This window comes from Phoenix dactylifera, chromosome 15, assembly GCF_051530095.1.
Source record: "Phoenix dactylifera cultivar Ajwa chromosome 15, Ajwa_hap1_PhDact_Kaust_v1.1, whole genome shotgun sequence".
Classification (NCBI taxonomy): domain Eukaryota; kingdom Viridiplantae; phylum Streptophyta; class Magnoliopsida; order Arecales; family Arecaceae; genus Phoenix; species Phoenix dactylifera.
In genome coordinates this window covers 25470732-25493963 of record NC_143204.1, presented here as the reverse complement: position 1 = coordinate 25493963, position 23232 = coordinate 25470732, and the positions used below count along the sequence as shown (strand labels likewise).

Here is a 23232-nt window from a genome sequence, read left to right as displayed (position 1 = left end):
TGGTGCAAAATGCATAAAAGTTTTTATAGAGTATTCATAAAAGAGCGGATATTGAACTTTTTTAATGGATAAAGAACCGCTTAGAATGGCGGGCATACATGAAAAGCTTATTGGCCCTAAAAAAAAATGTTTAATAAGAAAACTCAATGACAGAGCCTTGCGGGCTCATTCGGTCCCTAATGGAGATGACTCCCTTGTTCTTGTTGAGGCGTCCTTACCCAAACTTTTTTGGTTCACCCCAACATTACCCACTTGTCTGACTGTTGCTAAGCAGTTTTTGGATATCAAACGGACCTCCCCAGATGGTAATCTTAATGTGGCCGATTTACCCTCTTTTGCAATCAGTTTCGCTACAGCACCTGCTGCTCTAGCTAATTGTCCACCCTTTCAGCTAAGTATCCCGCTCTTCCCTTGAGTAGACAACACAAACAAGGTAGCCATTCCCTCATGATGGAATGTCGACTTTCTCAACTACGTTCGGTCACCCACAACAACTCATTGGCTCCGATCCTGTCCTCTATGGCAACGCAATAATTCAGATGACCACACTCAATCATGATGGTAACTCATTTAATTCTTCCAGTCACATCACAGGTAACCCTGTATCCCTCCGATAAAAGGAGAACTTCTTCCTCTTTAAAAGGGATTTTTCTTCTTGATCTTGACTCTGAGATCTCCGCATGCAATATCTCTCTTTCTCCACTAAAGCCTCCTTCTGACTTAAGCATCGGAGGGCTGGCGCCGGAAGCTCCGGCCATCGATTTTTTGCAGGTCCTCTGGAGGATGCAGCCCGCCGACGTACGATCTGCACCGAAGCTCCACCTTCTCAGCCAGTGGTCGCCCCGAGTCTAATTTCCAGCAACAGTTGGCACTAGAGGAAGGGATCGAGTCATGATCATGAAGCTAAGAAGCAAAGGAGCCTCCAACGCCTTCCGTCACCATGCACCAAGTCTCGGACAGTCAGTCCAGAGCTCACCACCAAGGCCTCCGGCGGATCCAATTCCTTAAGTCCAACCGAAATAGTTTAACACCCTGGTGCAGCAAGTTCAAGCTTTGGCTGCTGCAGTTCAGGACTTGCAATGCGTGGAAGCCCCTCCTATGCTGCCTCCACAGATTCAGGTTCAACCGACCCTCCCTCCGGAGGAACCGACTCTCCAAGGGCAAAATCTCTATAACTCATCGAGGGTCAACAACGGAGAACGGCGTGGTTATCAGGATTCAACCTGGGCATCCCCCCGAAGAGAACCACTAGGGAGGCACTCGAACAGACATCCGTAGCCCTCAGAGGCAGAGTCAGCTTCGGGCGAACCAGCACCGGAGCAGACCACCGTGGCAATTCCTCAAGGTAGGAAACTCGACAGGAAGGTCGAGAAGCTTGAGCGGCAAATTGAGGCGCTCCACAACCAGAAGGCAAGGCACGAGGGTGACTTTGAGTTCTCCACCAAGTCACCCTTCTCCCGCCAGATTGAGGATGAACCAATCCTACCACGGTTCAAAATGCCCCAGATAGAGCCCTACAATGGGACTACGGACCCTCTTGACCACCTGAAAAGCTATCGGGCCCTCATGGCATTGCAAGAATCCTCGGAGGCCGTGCTCTACAAGGCCTTCCCTGCAACACTCTGAGGGACAACTTGACTTTGGTTCTCTGGATTGAAGCCGAGCACCGTGTTCTCCTTCGAACAGCTCGACAGGTAGTTCGCCACCGACTTTGCTGCCAGCGTCAGCGGCGAACGTCGGACTCCCTTCTCGATATTAAGCAAAAGGAGGGAGAGTCACTCAAAGACTACATCGACCGCTTCACCGCTGCAATCTGAGAGGTTCGTGAGCTCGATCAGTCGATAGTCATATCAGTGCTAAAGACAGGAGCTCGGTCCAACAGGTTCCTCTTCTCAATTGAGAAGAATTTTTTCGCTGACTTCACCGAAATGTTGGCCCGAGCTCGGAAGTATGCGAAGGCTGAAGAGGCTATCGCCTCCAGGTGAAGTGTGATCGAGCAGGCCTCGAAGAAGCAGAAAAGGCACCGCGAGGAGCGCGACCGCTCGAGAAGTCGGTTCCCCACCGAGAGAAGAATCTATCACGTCGGAAGAGTCCACCTTTACAGCAGGCGCAGCCTCGACCGAGATCCCCGCCTCGGCCGAGGTCTTCACCTCGGCAGCGGATCCCCTCGGGAAGGTACGAGAACTACACTCCACTCAAACCACCTCCGATGCGGGAATCAGAACTTCGGCACCACTCCAAGAAATACTATCGCTTCCACCGAGACCACAGCCACGACACAAATGAATGTTTTCGACTTCGGGACAAGATCGAAGCACTCATTCGCTGTGGGGTCTTCAACCAGTTCGTGCAGAACCAGCATGATGAAAGAAGGTCGGTGAAGAATGTTGCACCCCCCGAAGGTCCAAATGACAACATGCCTATCGCTGGCACCATCAACACCATCAGAAGAGGCCCAACCGAAAGAAGCTCTGCTGGAGAATCGACTGAGAGAAGGACCCCTTCGAAGCATCAATGCACTTATGAAGTCATCTTGTTCTCGAACGAGGACTTAAAAGGAGTTGAGACTCTTCACGATGATGCTGTGGTAATCTCCATGGTCATGAATAAGTTTGATGTAAAGCATGTCTTAGTTGATAATGAAAGCTCAGCAAATATTTTGTATTATAATGCCTTCCAAAAAATGGGAATGATAGACAACCAGCTCCAGTGAATGCTCCGCTGGTCGGATTCACTGGAAACTCGGTCTCGGTTGAGGGCGAGACCCACCTACTTGTCACGGTCGGGCTCGCCCCTCGAGAGAGCACCGTGAGGATGAATTTTCTTGTGGTCCGTCTGCCCTCGGTCTACAACGTCATTCTTGGACGACCAGGGCTCAACGCCTTCCAAGCCGTGGTCTCGATGTACCATCTGCTCATGTGGTTTCCTACCGAACAAGGAGTAGGCGAAGCTCGTAGGGACCAAATGATAGCCAAGTAATGCTACATGGCAACTCTCAAAGCAAAACAACCAGCCAAAGAATCAAGCAAAGTAGAACAACCAATTGAGGCGCCAGCCCAACTATCAGACCAGGTCCTGCCCATTGAAATCCTGGAAGTGCGAGACGAGCCTTAGAGAGAATGAGTAGAACCTAATGAGCTCCTCATCCAAATCCCCTTAAGAAAAGACTGCCCAGAGCTAACCGTATAGATTGGCTCCAGCCTGAGCTTGCATGAGAGAAATCATCTAATCGAGTTCTTCCAGTCCAACATGGATGTCTTCGCCTGGTCACCCACGGACATACCGGAAATAGATCCCGAGGTCATGGTTCACCGACTTCAGGTGAACCCGACCTGCAAGCATGTAAGGCAGAAAAAACGGGGCTCTGCGCCGGAGCGACAACGAGCGGCGGCCGAGAAGGTGGACAAACTCCTCGAGGCTAGCTTCATCCGAGAAGTCTCCTACCCCGACTGGCTCGCCAATGTAGTCCGTGGACTACACCGATCTGAACAAAACCTGTCCAAAGGACAGCTTTCCCCTTTCCAATATCGACCAGCTCGTCGACTCCACCTCGGAACACCAGCTGCTGACCTTCATGGACGCCTTCTCAGGGTACAATAAAATTTAAATGGCGCCCGAGAACGAAGAGAAAACGACCTTCATTACTGACAAGGGTCTCTACTGCTACAAAGTGATACCGTTTGGGCTAAAGAATGCCGGAGCGACATATCAGAGGCTGGTCAGCCAGATATTTAATGATCAAATAGGCCGAAACATGGAGGTTTATGTAGACGACATGTTGGTGAAGAGCTGGACAGCGGAGCACCACATAGCTGATCTCAATGAAGCTTTCTCCACCCTCAAGAAGTACTGAATGAAGCTCAACCCCGCCGAGTGCGCCTTCGAAGTTACCTCAAGCAAGTTTCTCAGTTTCGTGGTAACCCAGCTCGGAATCGAAGCGAACCCCGAGAAAATCCGAGCACTGTAAGAAATGGTGCCGCCAAAGACAGTCAAGGAGGTACAGCGGCTTACCGGACGAGTTGCGGCCCTAGGAAGGTTTGTCTTCAAGTCGGCCGAATGATGCCTCCCATTCTTCAAGATCCTCAAGCGGCCGAAGGACTTCTTGTAGTTCGAAGAATGCCAGCAAGCCTTTAAAAAGCTCAGATACTATATTGCCTCCCCTCCACTCCTCACAAAGCCTCAGCAAGGCGAGCTCCTTTATCTGTACCTGGCCGTCTCGCCGGTGGCAGTAAGCTCGGTCCTGGTCCGACAAGAAGATAAGTCTCAAAGACCAGTGTATTATACCAGCCGGGTCCTAAAGGATGCCGAGATCCGATACTCCAAGCTGGAGAAAACGACTTATGCTCTGGTCATCTCGGCCCGATGGCTCCGACCCTACTTCTAGGCTCATATCGTAGCCATACTGACCGACCAGCCTATAAAGCAAGCTCTGCAGCCGTTGGATCGCGCGGGAAGGATCGCAAAGTGGGCGGTCGAGCTCCAAGAATTTGACCTCAAATACCGCCCGAGGCTGGCAGTTAAGGCCCAAGTGCTCGCCGATTTCATTGTTGAATGTACTCTGCCTGATGATCCCGGGCCCGAGCTTACATCGACAGAGACCCCGGAGCGGCCATGGGTTCTACATGTAGACGACTCCTCGACCTCGGGGGGTAGCGGAGCGGGCCTCATCCTCACCAACCCAGATGGGGTAGTTGCAGAGCATGCCCTATGCTTTGAATTTCCTACCTCAAATAATGAGGCAGAGTATGAGGCACTTATTGCCGGACTGAAGCTGGCAAAAGAGCTGAAGGTTGGTAGCTTGAAGGCCTTAAGCGACTCTCAACTGGTCATGAGCCAAATCTTGGGGGACTTTGAAGCAAGAGAGCCATCAATACAGAAGTATCTCCAAAAGGTCCGAGACCTCACCCCCATGCTGGGCTCCTTCGATATCCAGCACATCCTTAGGACGGAGAATGCAAGAGCAGACTAATTGTCAAAACTGGCGACCTTCCACATGAGCGAGCTTCCGAAGACCGCAGTGCTCGAGTATCTCCAGGCACCTAGCATCGAAGAGCCTGAACCAACTCTCTGCATCGAGATCGAGTCGAGCTGGATGGACACGTTCGTCGTCTACCTGTTGAGCGAAGTCCTCCCCAATTATGAGCTCGAAGCCCGTCGGATTAGGCGTCAGGCTTCTCGATACCTCTTATACGAAGGCAAGCTCTACCGTAGGTCATTTACCTCTCCTCTTCTCAGATGTCTCCGCTCCTCAGAGGCGGATTATGCCATGCGAGAGGTTCACGAAGAAATCTGCGGGAACCATCTAGGAGGTCGGGCCCTGGCCCACAAAATTCTGCGCTAAGGATATTACTAGCCCACACTCCAAAAAGATGCATTGGACTTTGTCCAAAAGTACGATCGGTGTCAGCGGAATGCCAACATTCAGCGCCGACCTTCGGTTCCATAACCTCGATCAGCACCCCCTGGCCATTTATCCAATGGGGGATCGATATCTTGGGACCATTTTCTCTAGCCACAAGATCGAGAAAGTTCCTCATTGTCTCCATCGATTACTTCACCAAGTAGGTCGAAGCTGAGTTGGTGATCCGAATTTCTGAGCCGAAGATGCGAGACTTTGTCTAGAAGTCAATAATCTACAGATTTGGACTTCCCCGCATCCTTATATCCGACAATAGCCGCCGATTCGATAATGCCCGCTTCAGAAAATTCTGCTCCGAGCTCGGCATCGATCATCGTTTCACCTCGGTCGCCCATCCATAGACGAATAGAGAAACCGAGGTGACGAACCGTACCATCCTCCAAGGACTCAAAGCTAGACTCGACCGAGCCAAAGCGTAATGGGTCGAGGATTTCTACAATATCTTCTGGGCCTACAGGACTACATTTCGACTCTCCACCGGTGAGACCCTCTTTAATCTAGCCTACGGAATGGAAGCCATCATCCCCTTGGAAATAGGACTTCTATCACTGAGGGTGGAGAATTACGATGAAGGCTCCAACTCATCTCAGCTCAGAAACAACCTGGATCTCATGGAGGAGACAAGGAAGGCTGCCCGAGTCCGTATGGCAAGGTGCCAACAGAAGGCGGCATAGTGCTACAACTCCAGGATGAAGGTCAAGCTCTTCAAAGTGAGAGATCTCATCCTGAGGAAGGCTGAAGCTTCTCAACCCACTGAACAAGAAAAGCTTGCCCCAAATTAGGAAGGGCAATACCGAGTTGCTCAAGTCATGCAGCCCGGAACTTACAAATTGGAGTCTTTTGAAGGGACTCCCATTTTCCAAAGCTAGAACTCCGAAAATCTCCGGATATATTACTAGTAGAGCCCCCAAGGGTCTTCAATGTTTGAGAACATAATTAACACTTCTCTACATGTTAATTTACTTACAGCTCTTCTCTAATTATTCAATACTTCTTCTTATGATAATCTACTTGCAAACTTCAGGATGCCCGGCCAGGTCCGGACGCCCAGCCGGATGCCCAGCCGGATGCCCGACCAAGTTTGGATGCCCCAACTGAGTTCGGGATGCTCCGTCTCGACAACTCCGAGTCCGATCTCCATCTCCAACAAGCCTCCGGCCAAGTTTGGGATGCCCCGCCGTGTCGACCTCGAGCCCCCGGCTCCCTCGACCTCGAAAAATATTGTAGAGTCGACCGCGAGCCCCCAGCTCCCTCGACCTCGCACATGATCCTCCGACCAAGTTCGGGATGCCCCGCTGTGTCGACCGCGAGCCCTCGGCTCCCTCGGCCTCGAGAAGCATCACAAAATCGACCGCGAGCCCCTGGCTCCCTCGACCTCATGCTCCTCCGATCAAGTTCAGGATGCCCCGCTGTGTCGACCGCGAGCCTCCGGCTCCCTCGACCTCGGAAAGCATCACAGAGTTGACCACGAGCCTCCGGCTCCCTCGACCTTGCGCATGATCCTTCGACCAAGTTCGGGATGCTCCGCTGTGTCAACCGCGAGCACCCGGCTCCCTCGGCCTCGAAAAGTATCGCAGAGTCGACCGCGAGCCCCCGGCTTCTCAACCTCGCGCATGATCCCCCAACCAAATTTGGGATGCCCCACTGTGTCGACTGCGAGCCCCCAGCTCCTTCGGCTTCGGGAAGCATCGCAAAGTCGACCACGAGCCCCCGGCTCCCTCGACCTCGCGCATGATCCTCCAACCAAGTTCGGGATGCCCCACTGTGTCGACTACGAGCCCCCAGCTCCTTCGGCTTCGGGAAGCATCGCAGAGTCGACCACGAGCCCCCGGCTCCCTCGACCTCACGCATGATCCTCCGACCAAGTTTAGGATGCCCCGCTGCGTCAACCACGAGCCCCCGGCTCCCTCGACCTTGGGATGCCCCGCAGAGTCGACCGCGAGCCAAGTCTCCCTCGACCTCGGAAAGCACTTCGAAGCCCCTGCTGTGTCGACTGTGAGCCGAGTCTTCCTCGACCTCGGGACACTTTGCTGAGTCGACCGCGAGCCCAAGCCCCCTCGACCTCGGGAAGCACTGCTGGGCGTTGCCGAGTCGACCGTGAACCAAGTCTCCCTCGATCTCATAGAGACATCCCCACAACTTCTCGACAACATTCAGCGCCCCCCCAACAACGCACCTCGAGTTGAGCAGAGGCACTTTGCTGAGTCAACTATGGATTGCTGAAGTCGACCTCGAAGCAGAGTCGCTTAACTTGGCTTGGACAACCCAACCCGGAATACTTAGCTCCAGCTGCACGAGAGGTATATCCTACTCGGCTTATGCATCATTCTATACTCACTTGGTTATATTATAGAATGGGCAACAGATGGAGCTCGCCTCCTACATGTATCTCCGATGGAGCCCCAACCAGGCTCAGGACCCCCCGACCAAGGTCGGGATGCTCCGTTAAATCGACCGTGAGCCAAGTCTCAGTCGAACTCGAGAGGCATCGCATATTTGAACGTGAGCCCAGGCATCCTCGACCTCGTGCACGATCGTCCGACCAAGTCCGAGATGCCTCAACGAAGCTCGGAATGCTCCACACCGCCAATCTCCAACTTGATCTCCACCTACTTCAAACTTCTCCAAACAAATGCCCGGCCAAGTCCGAACGCCGACCTAGGTCGAGACGGCCTGCAACGACAACCTCGAGCCCTGCCCGATGATGTCCCGATCGGGCTCGGGGATGCCAAGTCACTGGCCGTGAACTCAAGTTCCACCTGATGGCGCCTCGACTAAGTTCGAGATTAAAGAGCATGAAAGCTCCGACGGTAGCTCAGCCTCGGCCTACGCTGCCATTGAGACCAAGCTCAAAGTTTCGACAAGCTTCTTCCGAAAGCCGAGCCCAAGGACTTGGCAAAATTTTGCTGGAAGATGAGCCTAAAAGCTTAGCGGGACTCCTTCGGAGCCCGAGCTCAAAGATTTGGCGAGTTCTTCTAAAGTCTAGGCCTAGAGCCTTAGCATAATTCCTCTAAGAGTTGAGCTTAAAGACTTAGCGAATTCTACCAAAACCTAGATCTAAAGACTTAGCCGAGCTCGAAGACATAGTAAAATTCGCCAAACAGGAGTTCAACTCAAGCAATCGGGATAGAAGCTCATCAATTATGCAAATGGAAACAAACACAAATACACAACAGAACCTGAAAGAAGATATTTCATTGATAAAAGCCCGAAGGCTAAATACAAAATTAGGCCACAGAGGCCGACTTCATTTACAAAAAGGAGGAGGAAAATAGTCCTAAGGAGCAGCAGCAGCTTCCACGTCGACCTCAAGGTCATCCACGACGATCACCTTAGAATTCCCAGCAGGAGTTACCTCAGGATCATCCGCGGCGGCCTCGGTCGGGGTCCCGCCCATGGCCTCAGGAGCGGCGTCAGGCACCTCTTCAGCAGGGCCTTTGGCAACCCCTCCAGAAAGAGCCTCCCGAGCTGTCCGCTCGGCCACCTCGGCCCCAACAGTGTCCCGCTCAGCTGCAGGACTCTCAGGCGCATTATCAAGCGCGCCGCCATCCTCAGGGCTCCCAGGCTCGCCCTCATCCTCGGTGATCCCTATCCTAGGCTGGATACCCTTAAGGTCGAACTGGAGGCAAAACCGCTGCATTTGCCTCCGGAAGTTCTTGAAGCCGCGAATGAACCCATCCACAGCCTCCTCCTTCATCAAGTCGCGGAACTCTTCCGACTCCTGGAAGAGTTGCACTGCATCTCGGGCTTGCTCCTGCGCCCTTCTTTTCCGAGCCTCGAGCTGCTCGATCTTTAGGTGGAGGACCCCCTCCTCATACTTGCGGCCGGCGATCTCGGAGTGGGCCTCAGCCAGATGCGCCTCAGAGACGCGGAGCTCCGACCTGGCCAGTGTGTGCGAGGCCCTCTCTTCGTCAAGACGATCGACTGCGGACCGCCTTTCGGCCTCGGCAGTCTCCATCTTCGCGATGGCCTCCCTCCGCACGGCCTCGGATTTGGCAAGCCTCTTCTCGGCCTCCTCTTGTTGCCTCTGACTCCTCCGAGCATTACTCTGGCACTCCGACGCTATAAGCACCAGCATGTCAATCTCATGAAGGTGCTGTAAAAAAAAAAGGAGGGGGTGACGATGACTAAAGATCAAGGAGATACCAACAATTGAGGCAAGGAAACAAAAGCAAGGAGATGGCTTACTCGGATGGTAGTATAGTAAGTCTGATCAATGAGACTGCCGGGATTCATGGCTTCGAACTCGGCCCGGTCAGCTGGGAGCAATGCACAACGAAATATCTCGCGCGCGACATTGCTATCATGAAGGGCCGAATCACCCTCACTGATCGGAGACTCCGGGTCATTAGGCCCCCTCTTAGAGTGATCTCCGACCCTGGATGAGCTCAGGACATTGGCCCTTGACGAGCTTGGCTTGCCCGAGCTCGGAACTACAGAACGAGATGAGCTCGGGACCCCAGGGCCCATGCTCGGCTTGGGGCTCGAGCGGCGCAAACGGATGACCTGACCACTCGGCCGTTGAGAAATGGGAATCGGGCAGGCTGGAGCCGCAGAACCTCCCGCTCCCCTCGAAGAGCCCGAGCTTGTGTGCTCAGCAGGAAGAGTTTCCTTCCGGATGAATCCGGAAGTCCCGGCCTCAGGGCCCCTCGCCTCGGCAGGAGCAGAAGTTGAGACCGACCTGGCCTTCTTGCTCGGCTCGGGTGGAGCCCCACTAGCCTCAGCCGCCCTCTTCTTATATCGGGCGAAAAGAGACGCATTGCTGGTCACCATTTGTGATAGGTCTGAAAACCCCCAAGTGTCAGGTCAGCATAAAAAATGATGATAAAAAGAAGAAGAAACAAACAAGACGGGGCCGACAAAATGAAGGAAGAGCAGTGCAACCGCCCTTACCCTCGGGGCGCGCCGAGCTCAAACCGACGTTCACCAAGGCCTCCTCGCTCAGGAGGTCGTTCATAAGGATGTCTCCCCCGAGGCCATGAAGAGCGTCGAGGACCCTCTGCTCGTCCGCCGAAAGTTTGGGGAGCTTATTGATGGCCTTGAGCTGGGGCTGCCCCCACCTCGGGTCAAACCCCACGAGCGCTCGGAGGAAAGAAAGAAAAATTTCTGCTTCCACCCACGGATGGAAGAAGGAGCACCTCAGAAGAAAGGCCTACCATCCTGAAGGGCGAGGTAAAGCCATTCCCCATCCGCCAGATTGGACTTCAGCATGAAGCACTAGCAAAAGACATTCACCGAGGTCGATATTCCATGCGCAAGGCAAAGGGACAAGAACCCGATGATGGTCCTCTACGAGTTTGGAGTGAGCTGTGCTGGAACGGGCTGGTACCGCAGGCCGGCCTAGAGTGTCTCTACGTACATCCCGATTCGACCTGGAGGAGGACTCGTCATCCGGTCTTCCGACTCCGCAGGCTCCAGGTGAAACCTGCGTTGAGGGAAAAATCGGGCGTGAATCAGTTCCAACTCCTCCCCGGTCAAGCTGGACCCAACTTTGTCCGGGCCGCGACCCATCCCCAAGGAAAAAATGAAAAGAAAAGGGAGAAAAATAGAAAAACAAAAGCCCTCCGAGCGAACACGGGTAGAAGACCTACTGCGGATTCAACCGGGGATGCCGATGCCCGAAAAAAAAGATGGTCATCGGAAATCGCCTTGGAACACTGCCTGGAGGGCTAAACAATAGCTAGAAGAAGAAGGGGAGAAGAAATGGAAGAAGAAAAGAACAATAGTTGCGGTGGCCAAATAGAAACTTTTATGGCCAGGTCTGGGGTTTATATAGACCCCCCCCCACCGACGATCCGGATCGGCAGAGTCAAATTATGCCTTCTGTCCAGATCGCACCATATGTCAGTTCCAAAAACCGAAGCGGCGTATCAACCTGAATCGATGCTTTAAAAGCAAAATTAAGACGACGTCCCATCGGATCCTGAAGCCTCATCATGAGCCCGTGGCTCAAAAATGCCTCAAAAAGCGAAGAGACGTCACCTCGAGCCTTTGTGCCTTCATTAAAGATGCCCCGAACCGCGCGGAATAGCGAAACAATTTAAAGCCACCTGGTCCTATTAGCATAATAAGGACAGCTACTTCCTTCGCTCGAGCTTGCAAAAGGCTCGAACTCGGAAGTCGGGGGGTAGTGTTGGGGAAAAAAATGGATTACCCCGAAGCACGTGGACGCGTCGTCGGCACGTGTGATAGCTACCTCAGGCCGTCGAGCCAAGATTTCAAGAGCTTGGCCGAGGACAAGCTCGGTCAAGACGACCGTACGGGCCAAATCCACTGCTTGGAGGTCTGCCCAAGCAGTGGCCAACCATGGCAGCCATCGGTTCAGCCCCGCACAGGCCATGCCCAGCGCCTGCATGAGGTTCGGTGCCCACCGCAGCAGCGCGCGGCCGACCGCGCGCACAGCCAGCCACAGCAGCGCGTGGCCACCCGCATGCCCAGGCAGCCCCCGACATGCGCAGCCCCCTGCACGCACCCACCACAGACGTGCGGCCAGTGGCACGCAAGCCAGCAGGGGCACACAACCGCGCGCACACGCCCACCCACGCGTGGCCCAACACCTGACGCCCTGTAGCGCGCAGCCCTCCGCGCGCGGCCTCGCGCGCGCACGCCCAGCCGCGTGCAGGTCTCCGTGCGCTCAAGCAAAACCTAGGCCGGCGAACGCCCAAGCGCCAGGCCGCCTCGACGCCACACGCACCAGCGTGCGCCCGGCGCCCGCGCCCGCCTGGTGCGCCTAGCACCCTGTGCCCGCGCCCGCCTGGCGTGCCCGAACCTCGCCAGACCCAAAGACGGCCAGTGCACAGCAAGGCCGCCTCCCCGCTCCTTGCTAGCAGTTGACGCTCGCGCAACTATGGGTTGTGCGCACGCCAGACATGGGCATGGACATAGGCGGCAACCAGGGGCACCATGTTGGAGGGTGGCTTTCGGCCCCCAAGCCACCACACCAAGTCTTGCTCGTGCGCACCTTGCGGATGCCTTAAAGTTGTTGGAAAAGGGCCGATCGGGTAACGCCAAGGTAATTGAGCTTGTGCCGCGGTGTGCCAAGCTCTTAAGTAGCCGAGGGAATCAAGGCAAGGGGAGGGTCTACTGGTTGCAGCTTGACCCGACCCTTGGCTTGAGAAGAAAACAATCAAACTTAAGAGTATTTGTGGAGAAATTTAGAGGAACGCTTGATTGATTCTATTTCCCAAAATGAAGCTTACAAGCAAAATATCTAAGGAAAACTATGATGGGTTTTCCTTAGCCCAAGTCTTGGACAAACCCCAAGACCGAATACAAAGAGACAAGGTCCCTCCCAAGCCACTAAGGCCGAAATACAACAAGTGCTAAGATGCAAGATAAAAGATGTAAGATGGTCAAAAGAGCCTCATTCCCTCTTATTTATAGTGCTCCCCAAGTGGCCCAAGAGTGGCCAAGGCATAGGGGTCTTCATGGCATGAGAAGGGCCAAAGGCTTGGCCAAGGCATGGGCAAGCCTTGGGCATAGGCTGCTGGCCCGGCTGGGGCCTTGGCAGGGGGCTGGCAGGCCTATGGCACGGCCTGGGCGCGCGGCAGGGCGCCTGGGCGCGCGGCAGGGGCGCGGCTGGGCGCGCGGCAGGCGCGCGTGGGCGCGGCAGGGCGCGCGGCAGGCGCGCGTGGGCGCGGCAGGGGCGCGGCAGGGCGCGGCGCAGGCGCCGAGGCGCGGCAGGCGGCGGGCACAGGGGCGGTCGGGCGCGCGTGGGCGCGCGCGCAGGTCCGGTCGGGCGCGCGTGGGTGCTCGCGCAGGCGGCGCGCAGGGACGGTCGGGCGCGCGTGGGCGCGCGCGCAGAAGGCGGGTCTGCGGCGAGGTTCGCTGGGCCGAACCTCGCCCGGGCATGTTGGCGGGCGCGCGGCCGGGCGCGCGGGCGGGCGTGCGGGCGCGCGCCTGGGCGCGCGGGCGGGCGGCTGGGCGCGCGGCCTGTGTCCTGGGCGTGCCCAGCCGTGGCCTGAGTGCGGCTGTGGCCTGGGCTCGCCCAGCCATGGCCTGGGCGCGCCCAGCAGTGGCCTGCGGCGTGCTTGGGCATGTCTTGGGCGCGCTCGTGCGTGGGCACGGGCACGGGCTTGGTTGGGCACGGGCATGGGTGAGCTTGGCCGAGTGGAGAAGAGCTTGGCCAAGGCTAGGCCAAGCATGGAGGGGCTTGGCCAAGGCTTGGCCAAGAGTAAATGGGCTTCGGCCAATGCTTTCCAAGCAAAACAGTAAACTCATACCTTGGCATGTCCTTTCGTGGTCCTCCTCCGGGCCGGTATTCCCCCTTGGTTGAAGGCCCCGACGGTGGCGCTTGCGAGGGTCTTCAACATTCTCCCTCCCTTGAAGAATATCCTTGTCCTCAAGGATAAAATGTGGGTATCGCCGGGTCATTTCTTCATAATTCTCCCAAGTGGCCTCTTCTTTTGGCATACCTTCCCATGAGATTAAGACTTGCCATTCTTTTCTTCGTTCTCTCCCTTTCCTCCAAATGCGGTATTTAATGGCTTCCTTGGGTTGGAGTAATAATCTTCCATCATGATCATAGGTGGGTAAGTCTTTTTCTATCAATGAAGGGTCACCCACCGCTTTCTTGAGTAGAGACACATGAAAGACCGGATGTAGCAATGAAGTAGTGGGCAAGTCCAACCGATATGCTACTTCTCCCATTCTTTCCACCACTTTGAATGGCCCATAAAACCTTTGAGATAGTTTGTGGCTAAAATTCTTCTTGAGGGATTTTTGAGTATAAGGTTGTAACTTTAAATAAACAAAATCCCCGGGATTGAAGGTTACCTCTCTTCGGTTCTTGTCATAGTACCTCTTCATCCTTTCTTGGGCCTTCTTGAGCTCCCTTCTTGCATTGGTTAGAGCTTCATCTCTTCCGGCCAATGTTTGTTCTACTTCTTCATTCTTGGCCGTCCCCCTCTCATGTCGGTGCAAACCCGGAGGCGGTCTCCCATAAACTAATTCAAATGGGCTAGTTTTGATAGATGAATGAAAGGTAGTATTGTACCAATACTCGGCCCAAACAATGAAATCTCCCCATTTGGATTGTTGGTTGTGGCAAAAGCATCTTAAGTATTGTTCAAGGGTCCGGTTGGTTACCTCCGTTTGCCCATCCGTTTGAGGATGATAGGATGAGCTTGTCTTCAATGTGCTCCCTTGAAGTGTGAATAATTCCTTCCAAAATGTGCTCATAAATACTCTATCCCGGTCGGATACTATGCTTTTTGGAACACCATGCAACTTGATTACCGACTCCACAAATGATGTAGCCACCGATTTGGCCGTGTAGGGATGTTTGATGGGGATGAAATGAGCATATTTGCTTAGCCGGTCCACTACCACCATTATGACTTCATACCCCTTGCTAGTAGGCAAACCTTCAACAAAGTCCATGGAGATGTCTTCCCAAATCATACTTGGAATAGGGAGTGGTTGAAGAAGACCCATTGGCGCCCTTGGATCATACTTGATTTTTTGGCAAATTTCACATCCGGTCACCAATGTCTTGACTTCGGCTTTAAGTCCCTCCCAATAGAAGAAATGCTTAACTCGGATATAAGTGCGAAACCAACCCGAGTGTCCACCTTCCTTGCTATTATGAAAATGATCAAGGATGCTTCTTCTCAAATTAGGGACATTAGGTACATAGACATACCCTTTGTAGATGATGAGTCCCTCTTTGAGATTGTAGTTGGCCACCCCCTCGGTTGAAGCTTCACCTTTTCTTTGATCTCCAATGCCCGAGCATCAAGCTTGTTTGCCTCCCGGATTTGGTCCCAAATCCTCCATTCGATCCCACTAAGAGCCATGGAAGTAGGCACTTCTCCTTCGGCCGCCCAAAGCATTGGGCTTCCTTCTTTCCTTGATAGTGCATCCGCCACCTTGTTCTCCTTCCTCGGTTGGTATACAATGTCATATTCAAAGCCAAGTAGTTTGACTAAGAATTTTTGTTGATCCGGGGTCACAATTTTTTGCTCCAAAAGATGCCTTAATGCTTGTTGATCGGTGATAATAGTGAACTTCTTCCCAAGCAAATAGGGCCTCCATACCTTGACGGCATGCACCAATGCTAGTAGCTCCCTTGCATATGTTCCCCACGCCTTCTTTATGGGACCCAAGGCTTTGGAGAGGAAGGCTAGGGGTCTCTTTTGTTGCACAAGGACCGCTCCGATGCCATCTCCACTTGCATCGGTGTAGACTTCAAATGGAATAGAGAAGTCCGGAAGTGCTAGGACCGGTGTTTGAGTCATGGCCCTTTTCAAGTTGTCAAATGCTTCTCTCGACTCCGGAGTCCATCCAAATTTTTCCTTCTTCAACATGGAAGTTAGAGGTCTAGCAATCAACCCATAGTTCTTCACAAACCTCCGATAGTACCCGGTCAATCCCAAGAACCCTCTAAGAGCCGAGATGTTCTTGGGTAGAGGCCAATCCACCATAGCCTCAATCTTTCTTTGGTCCACCTTCACACCTTCTCCCGATATGATGTGCCCCAAATACTCTAACTCCTTTTGGGCAAAGGCACATTTGGAAGGCTTGATGTAGAAGTGGTGCTTCTCCAAGATGGATAACACAACCTCCAAATGTTTGACATGCTCTTTCATAGAGTGGGAGTAGACCAAGATATCATCAAAAAATACTAGCATGAACTTCCTCAAGTAAGGCCGGAATACCTCATTCATTGTAGCTTGAAATGTGGAAGGAGCATTGCAAAGACCAAATGGCATGACAAGATATTCGTAGTGGCCCGAATGTGTCCGGAATGCCGTCTTGTGAATGTCTTCCTCCTTCATTCGAATTTGGTGGTACCCCGCCCTTAAATCAAGTTTGGTGAAGACCGTTGCACCATGTAGTTCATCAAGCATCTCATCCACCGTGGGAATGGGGAATCGATCCTTGATAGTTGCTTCATTCAAGGCCCGGTAGTCGGTGCAAAATCTCCATGTGCCATCCTTCTTCTTCACAAGTAGAACCGGAGATGAGAAGGGACTTGTGCTATGGCGGATCAACCCTTGCTTCAACATCTCCTCCACTTGTCTCTCTATCTCCTCTTTTTGAAAATGAGCATACCGGTAGGGTGGAACGTTCACCGGTGTAGCTTCATTCTTCAATCTTATAGGGTGATCAAAGCTTCTTGGAGGTGGGAGAGATGTGGGTACCTTCATAACATCATGGTGAGCCTCCAATAAGCTTCGGATCTTTGGAGGGATGCCCTCCAACTCATCTTCTTTCTTGTCTTCTTCTTGGTGTTGGCCGGTCATCACAATGGCATAGCAAGAAGCTCCTCCTTTGCATAGCTTCTCTATCATGTTGGCTTCACAAGACCGCACCTCTTTGTTGCTCATGGCGGTCCACTTCTTCTTTTGGCCTCCAAGCTTGAACTCCATAGTCATGGTGCTATAGTCGGTTAGCACCTTCCCCAAGCCTTTGAGCCAAGCATTGCCCAACACCACGTCCAAGCCGACTAGTTGAAGAACATGTAGGTCGGCCTTGACCCTTACTCCTTGGATATTCATGCGAACATCCCTTACCACCTCTTGACATTTGAGCTTCTCCCCACTAGCGACTTTTACTTCAAAGGGCTCCACGGTCGCCCCTTTCAATCCAACCTTCTTCACTATTCCGGAGTTGATAAAATTATGGGATGAACCGCTATCTACCAAGAGAGATACCTCATGTTTGCCTACCCATGCCATCAAACGCATGGTGGACGGTCTTTGTACTCCGGACATGGCATGCAAGGATAGCTCGGCCTCTTCTTCTCCCGGGCTAAAATCAGCCCCATGGTCTTGCTCCTCCTCATCTTCTTCCTCCGAAGCCTCCGAAGTAGCCTCCTCCTCCTCGGAGCCCACATCTAGAAGGAAAGCTTGACCGGTTTTGCATTGATGGCCCCGGCTCCACTTGTCACCACATTTGAAGCATAGTCCCTCCTTGATGTAGTCTTGGAGCTCATCTCTAGAAAGCTTCTTGACATGTTGAGGCCGCTCCTTGTACTTCTTCACTTCTTCTTTCCCCTTCCAAGGCCCCTTCGGTGGTAGTGATGTAGAGGCCTTGTTGTTGAAGCTTTCCTTTGACACTTTCTTCTCCATGCCATAACTTTGGTCCAAGATCTCGGCCATCCTCATAGCTTCTTGTAATCTTGCCGGTTGCTTCAACTTTAACTCCTTGGCAAGCCAAGGCTTCAAGCCATCAAGAAAAGTGCCCAACAATGCTTCTTCCGACCACCCACTCACCATGGTTTGTAGAAGCCGGAACTCATCAATATATGCTTGCACTCTTCCTTCTTGCTTTAGCTTGGCGAGTTGGCCATGATGATTCACAACAGGAGAAGGCCCCCATTGTGACATGAACTCCTTCACGAAGGCCGTCCAACCAAGCCTCTTGCCATCTTTCTCATATAGGTCACGGATCCACCTCCACCACCGGCTAGCTCTTCCCTCAAGATGGAAGCTAGCTAATGTGACCCGATCCCTCCTTGGTACTTCATAGACATCAAAATATTGCTCGGCTTTGTCCATCCATTCATAAGGATCACCACCGCCGAACTTGGGAAAGTCAATCTTCGGTTTTCTTAGCCCTCTATCTTGGTGTCTTGGGCCCCTAGCATAATCTTCATCATAGTCTTCATTCCTCCTTCTTCCTTCCATGAAGTTCCTCCGGCCTATAGGCCTTTGGTCATGGAATGGATCTCCCTCGGGTTCACTCCCCTCTTCACTGTGGCTAGGTCCCTCTTCTTCTATCCACCTCTCAATCTCTATTCCCCGGGCTTCAATTCTTCCTCCTCTCCTCCGAGGCCTCCGGTGATCTAACTCCTCCATTCGGTTAGCCCGTAGGCTTTCCGCATCACTCCTCCTCTCATCCCTTCCATGACCCCGCCGTGAGGCGTGCGACCATGGCTCCTCATCATTTGATCTTTTATGCTCTCTCTCTCTTTCTTTTTCTCCAATCCTCCTCTCTAACCTCTCCAAGTGAGCATTCATCCCGGCTAGGGTATTGGATAGATTTTCTAGGGTTCGATTTTGGCTTTCAAGGGTTCGGTTTAGGTGGGCCGAACTCTCCTCCAATGCCTCTAGCCGAGCATGATGAGAATTTGAATTAGCTCCCGACTCCATTGTTTTGCTTCTAACAAATGCACCTCCAAACCTCCTTTGGCCGTCACCCAAGCGATGAACCGACCCTCCTTCTTATATATGTTTTGAAAGGTACACCACTCAATCAACTCCAATTACAACAATGGTTTACAACAAATAAACCTCACCACTCGAGAGTAACGTGTTGTTGCTCTACTTGCTCCCTACCCGGTGTAGTTAGGAGGGCACGAGGTACTACCAGTAGCCTCCCTCTTGTGCCGTCCCTCTATATCCTAACACCGAATAGTTGGGTCAAATAGCGCCGGGTACTACCAGTAGCCTCCCCATTGGCACTATCCCTATGATGAGCAAAATAGAAAAACAAACCGTTCTCTTTACAACAAAAATGTTCTCACTCCCTTTTGCAAGCAAGAAATTTAAAGTGCCGAAATTTAAGTACTACTTGCAAGTAAAGAACTTCTAGTTTACCCTTCCACACTCACAACAAGAAAGTCTAAGTGCAAGAAGTAGTAGGAATCTTAAGGCTCTCTTCTAAGCATGCAAGAAAGTAGTGCTCCTTAATCCCAACCCGAATTGAAAATTTCTTGGTTTCAAAGGCGTTACCTCTTTGGAGAGACCTCCCTCGGAAGTCTCTCAATGAAAGCACCAATGTTGGAGGGTGGCTTTCGGCCCCCAAGCCACCACACCAAGTCTTGCTCGTGCGCACCTTGCGGATGCCTTAAAGTTGTTGGATCGGGTAACGCCAAGGTAGTTGAGCTTGTGCCGCGGTGTGCCAAGCTCTTAAGTAGCCGAGGGAATCAAGGCAAGGGGAGGGTCTACTGGTTGCAGCTTGACCCGACCCTTGGCTTGAGAAGAAAACAATCAAACTTAAGAGTATTTGTGGAGAAATTTAGAGGAACGCTTGATTGATTCTATTTCCCAAAATGAAGCTTACAAGCAAAATATCTAAGGGAAACTATGATGGGTTTCCCTCTTAGACAAACCCCAAGACCGAATACAAAGAGACAAGGTCCCTCCCAAGCCACTAAGGCCGAAATACAACAAGTGCTAAGATGCAAGATAAAAGATGTAAGATGGTCAAAAGAGCCTCATTCCCTCTTATTTATAGTGCTCCCCAAGTGGCCCAAGAGTGGCCAAGGCATAGGGGTCTTCATGGCATGAGAAGGGCCAAAGGCTTGGCCAAGGCATGGGCAAGCCTTGGGCATAGGATGCTGGCCCGGCTGGGGCCTTGGCAGGAGGCTGGCAGGCCTATGGCACGGCCTGGGCACTGTGGCAGGGCGCCTGGGCGCGGCAGGCTGGCTGGCAGGGCGCCTGGGCGCGGCAGGCTGGCTGGCAGGGCGCCTGGGCGCGCGGCAGGGCGCTTGGGCGCGCGGCAGGGCGCCTGGGCGCGCGGCAGGGGCGCGGCAGGCGCACGTGGGCGCGGAAGGCGCACGTGGGTGCGGCAGGCATGCGGCAGGGCGCGGCACGGGCACCGAGGCACGGCAGGCGGCGTGCGCAGGGGCGGTTGGGCGCGCGTGGGCGCGCGCGCAGGTCCGGTCGGGCGCGCGTGGGCGCTCGCGCAGGCGGCGCGCAGGGACGGTCGGGCGCGCGGGGGCGCGCGCGCAGAAGGCGGGTCTACGGCGAGGTTCGCTGGGCCGAACCTCGCCCGGGCATGCTGGCGGGCGCGCGGCCGGGCGCGCGGCCGGGCGCGCGGGCGGGCGGCTGGGCGCGCGGCCTGTGTCCTGGGCGTGCCCAGCCGTGGCCTGAGTGCGGCTGTGGCCTGGGCTCGCCCGGCCATGGCCTGGGCGCGCCCAGCAGTGGCCTGCGGCGTGCTTGGGCATGTCTTGGGCGCGCTCGTGCGTGGGCACGGGCACGGGCTTGGTTGGGCGCGGGCATGGGTGAGCTTGGCCGAGTGGAAAAGAGCTTGGCCAAGGCTAGGCCAAGCATGGAGGGGCTTGGCCAAGGCTTGGCCAAGAGTAAATGGGCTTCGGCCAATGCTTTCCAAGCAAAATAGTAAACTCATACCTTGGCATGTCCTTTCGTGGTCCTCCTCCAGGCCGGTATTCCCCCTTGGTTGAAGGCCCCGACGGTGACGCTTGCGAGGGTCTTCAACACACCAGCCCATGCGTGTGCACGTGGGCGTGCACGCACAGAAGGCACAGCAAGCGCAAGGCTTGTCCGAGGCTGCATCCGGCTGAGCGCTCCCAAGCCAAACAAGTCCAAAATCAGCGCACGAGTCAAGCCCAGCCAAGGACACAATAAGACACCCGAGCCTGCGCACATTGGACCCGGGCCAGCCAGTGCACGCGTGCCCGAGAACCAAACAAAGAAAGCCATGGTCAGCCCGACCAAAAGTGCAACCCAAGGACAAGTGGCAGCCATCTGCGCACAAGAGCAAACAAGGAAAGCCACGGTCAGCCCGACCAAGAGCGCAACCAAGGGACAAGTGGCAACCATCCGCACGCAAGAGCAAACAAGGAAATGCCGCACAAGGCAGCGCCCGACCAAAGCCAGCCAGCCGAAACACATGGCAGGAATCCACGCACCAGCGCCGGGCCAAACAAGGAAGGAGCACGTGCAGAATCAACGAAGGAGCCCAATGGCTCTTCCATAGAGATCTGACAGGCAAAGACATTGTTGCCCAAGGTGACAACCCAAGAGGGGGGGTGAATTGGGTTTTCTAAAAATTATGTTCCCTAATTTTTACTTTGAATAGAATGCAGCGGAATAATAAGATGTTATTTACTTAAGCTCTAGGCAATTACAAGTAAAGCAGTAGAAAATTAAGCTAGAGCAATTATACTATGGCTTTAGGGTGCAATTGATCTAAAATTAACTTTTAGTTGTATGATCAATTTTAATCTATGTGTATGGTAAGAATGGAGTGGAAGCTAAGCAAATTCTAAACAATCACTTATAACTCTATAGAAAACAAAGCTAGAGATATTACACAATTAAGCATGAATGTAAGGCATGAAATACAAGAGATAAGGCATCACAAACACAAAGATGTATAGTGGTTCGGTGCACCCCAGCACCTACATCCACTCCCCAAGACCTCTTGGGAACTTCACTATAATCCCTCAGATTACAGTCGGTTATTTTACAAGCTCACAACCCAACTTGTTGTTTTGCGAGATCACAACGAACTCGGTCGGTTTTCACAGGCTCACCGACTAGAACCAACCGATTGTTTTCACGGGCTCACAATCCAACCCAGTTGGTTTTCCCAAAGGCTCACCAACCACAACCTTACAACGATTGTTTTTCGGATTCATAATCAACCCAGTTGGTTTTCCCAAGGGCTCACCAACCACAACCTTACAAAGTTGGTTTTTCCTTTGGCTCACCAACAAACCTTAACCCCTTGATTCAATCCCTTGATTGAATCAAGTTACAAGATATTAGAGCAAGAGTTTAAATCAAATACAAGCTTCTCAAATAAGCAAATATAGCAAATATAAATAAGTAAAGTAAAGAGATGAAGCCCTCTAACAAATTTGTAGATGGAGGAACTCGGCTTCTTCTTTACTTGACCCTCTTTTGATTTTGCACGAAGTAGAGGATCACCGAGGCAGCACATGGATGGAGAAGAAGCTTTGGGATTCACTTGGATGCTCTTCTTCTCTCTATTTTACTTTGAATGGCCCTTTTATGCTTATGGGAGATTTTCCTTGTAAACTCTTTGAAATCTCTTCCCTAAATGTTCTCTCCCACTTCCATACCTTCTCCCCTAGCTCTCCTCTTGATTTTATAGCTTTAGAGGGAGTGCCAACAAAAATCTAGCCGTTAGAGACAAAAATAGAGCCGTTGGAACCAAAAGAAAACTAGCCGTTATGCCTCCCAGCGTGCTGGAGTCGACTCGGCTGAAGTAGGAGTCGACTCGGCTGAAACAAGAGTCACTTGTGAATAGTAGTCTGTCGGCACTGTAGCTGGGAGTCGGCTCCGCACTGTAGCACTGAAGTTGGAGTCGACTCGAGATCACTGTAGCGCTGAAAATCAACTTTCTGTTTTTTTGTTTATTCTCAGTCGGAGTCGACTCGTAGAGTATCGGAGTCGACTCGAGCACTGTGTCTTGAAACTCTAGAGTGCCAGAGTCGACTCTAAACTTTCCGGAGTCGACTCGAGGACTATTCTTTTGAATCTTTCTTTGAATTTGCTCCTCCAACTTAAATCCTTTGAACTTGAAACTTGGGCCAATAAATTGTAGCTTTCTTCTAACTTTTCTTGAGAGCTTTTGAGGCCTTCTTATATTTTTCCAACTTGCTATCTTCCTTGCAAAATAAATTATCTTTCTTCTTGCAACACAAGCATTAGTAATTATACTTCAAGGTTTTGTGATCATCAAAATCAATCTTTAACTCAATCTTTGGGTCATCAGTCTCCCCCTTTTTGATGATGACAAAACTTGTAGTATGTGCAATATAAAATATATTGTGTTCTAGGACTAATACATAGCTAAGTTACATGAAGTAGAAAACATATATATTTAAAACATACTTCATGATAATGCTTTAGATTTAATCAGCTTAACACAATCAACATATTTCAATTTAAGCTAATTTGTATTCAATTCAAAACATAAAGCATTATGAGCATATACTTAGATATTTCTCCCCCTTTTTGACAACATCAAAAAGGTTGCAAGATAATGAAACATTAAGCACAAAGATAAGAATACTCAAATATTTCTTTTTCTTTTTGTACTCTGATTTGCATGTCAAATTATTGCAAGAATATGAATCATATAACTCAAGG

At 52.4% G+C, this 23232-nt stretch overlaps 3 protein-coding genes across 3 annotated transcripts; 2 read left to right on the top strand and 1 right to left on the bottom strand.

The window, feature by feature from the left end:
- The first annotated feature begins 2209 nt into the window (after positions 1-2209).
- On the top strand, positions 2210-2713 carry LOC120109244 (uncharacterized). Its single transcript, XM_039122993.3, has one exon. It carries the CDS (start codon positions 2210-2212, stop codon positions 2711-2713), a length of 504 nt encoding a protein of 167 aa, XP_038978921.3.
- Positions 2714-3249: 536 nt separating this feature from the next.
- On the top strand, positions 3250-4969 carry LOC148699957 (uncharacterized). Its single transcript, XM_088711447.2, has 2 exons — positions 3250-3462; positions 4415-4969. The coding sequence occupies exons 1-2, from the start codon at positions 3250-3252 to the stop codon at positions 4967-4969; spliced, it is 768 nt and encodes a 255-aa protein (XP_088567573.2).
- Positions 4970-15030: 10061 nt separating this feature from the next.
- Positions 15031-18384, bottom strand: LOC149751273 (uncharacterized). The gene has a single exon (XM_089927430.1). It carries the CDS (start codon positions 18382-18384, stop codon positions 15031-15033), a length of 3354 nt encoding a protein of 1117 aa, XP_089783556.1.
- Between the last annotated feature and the right edge of the window lie 4848 nt (positions 18385-23232).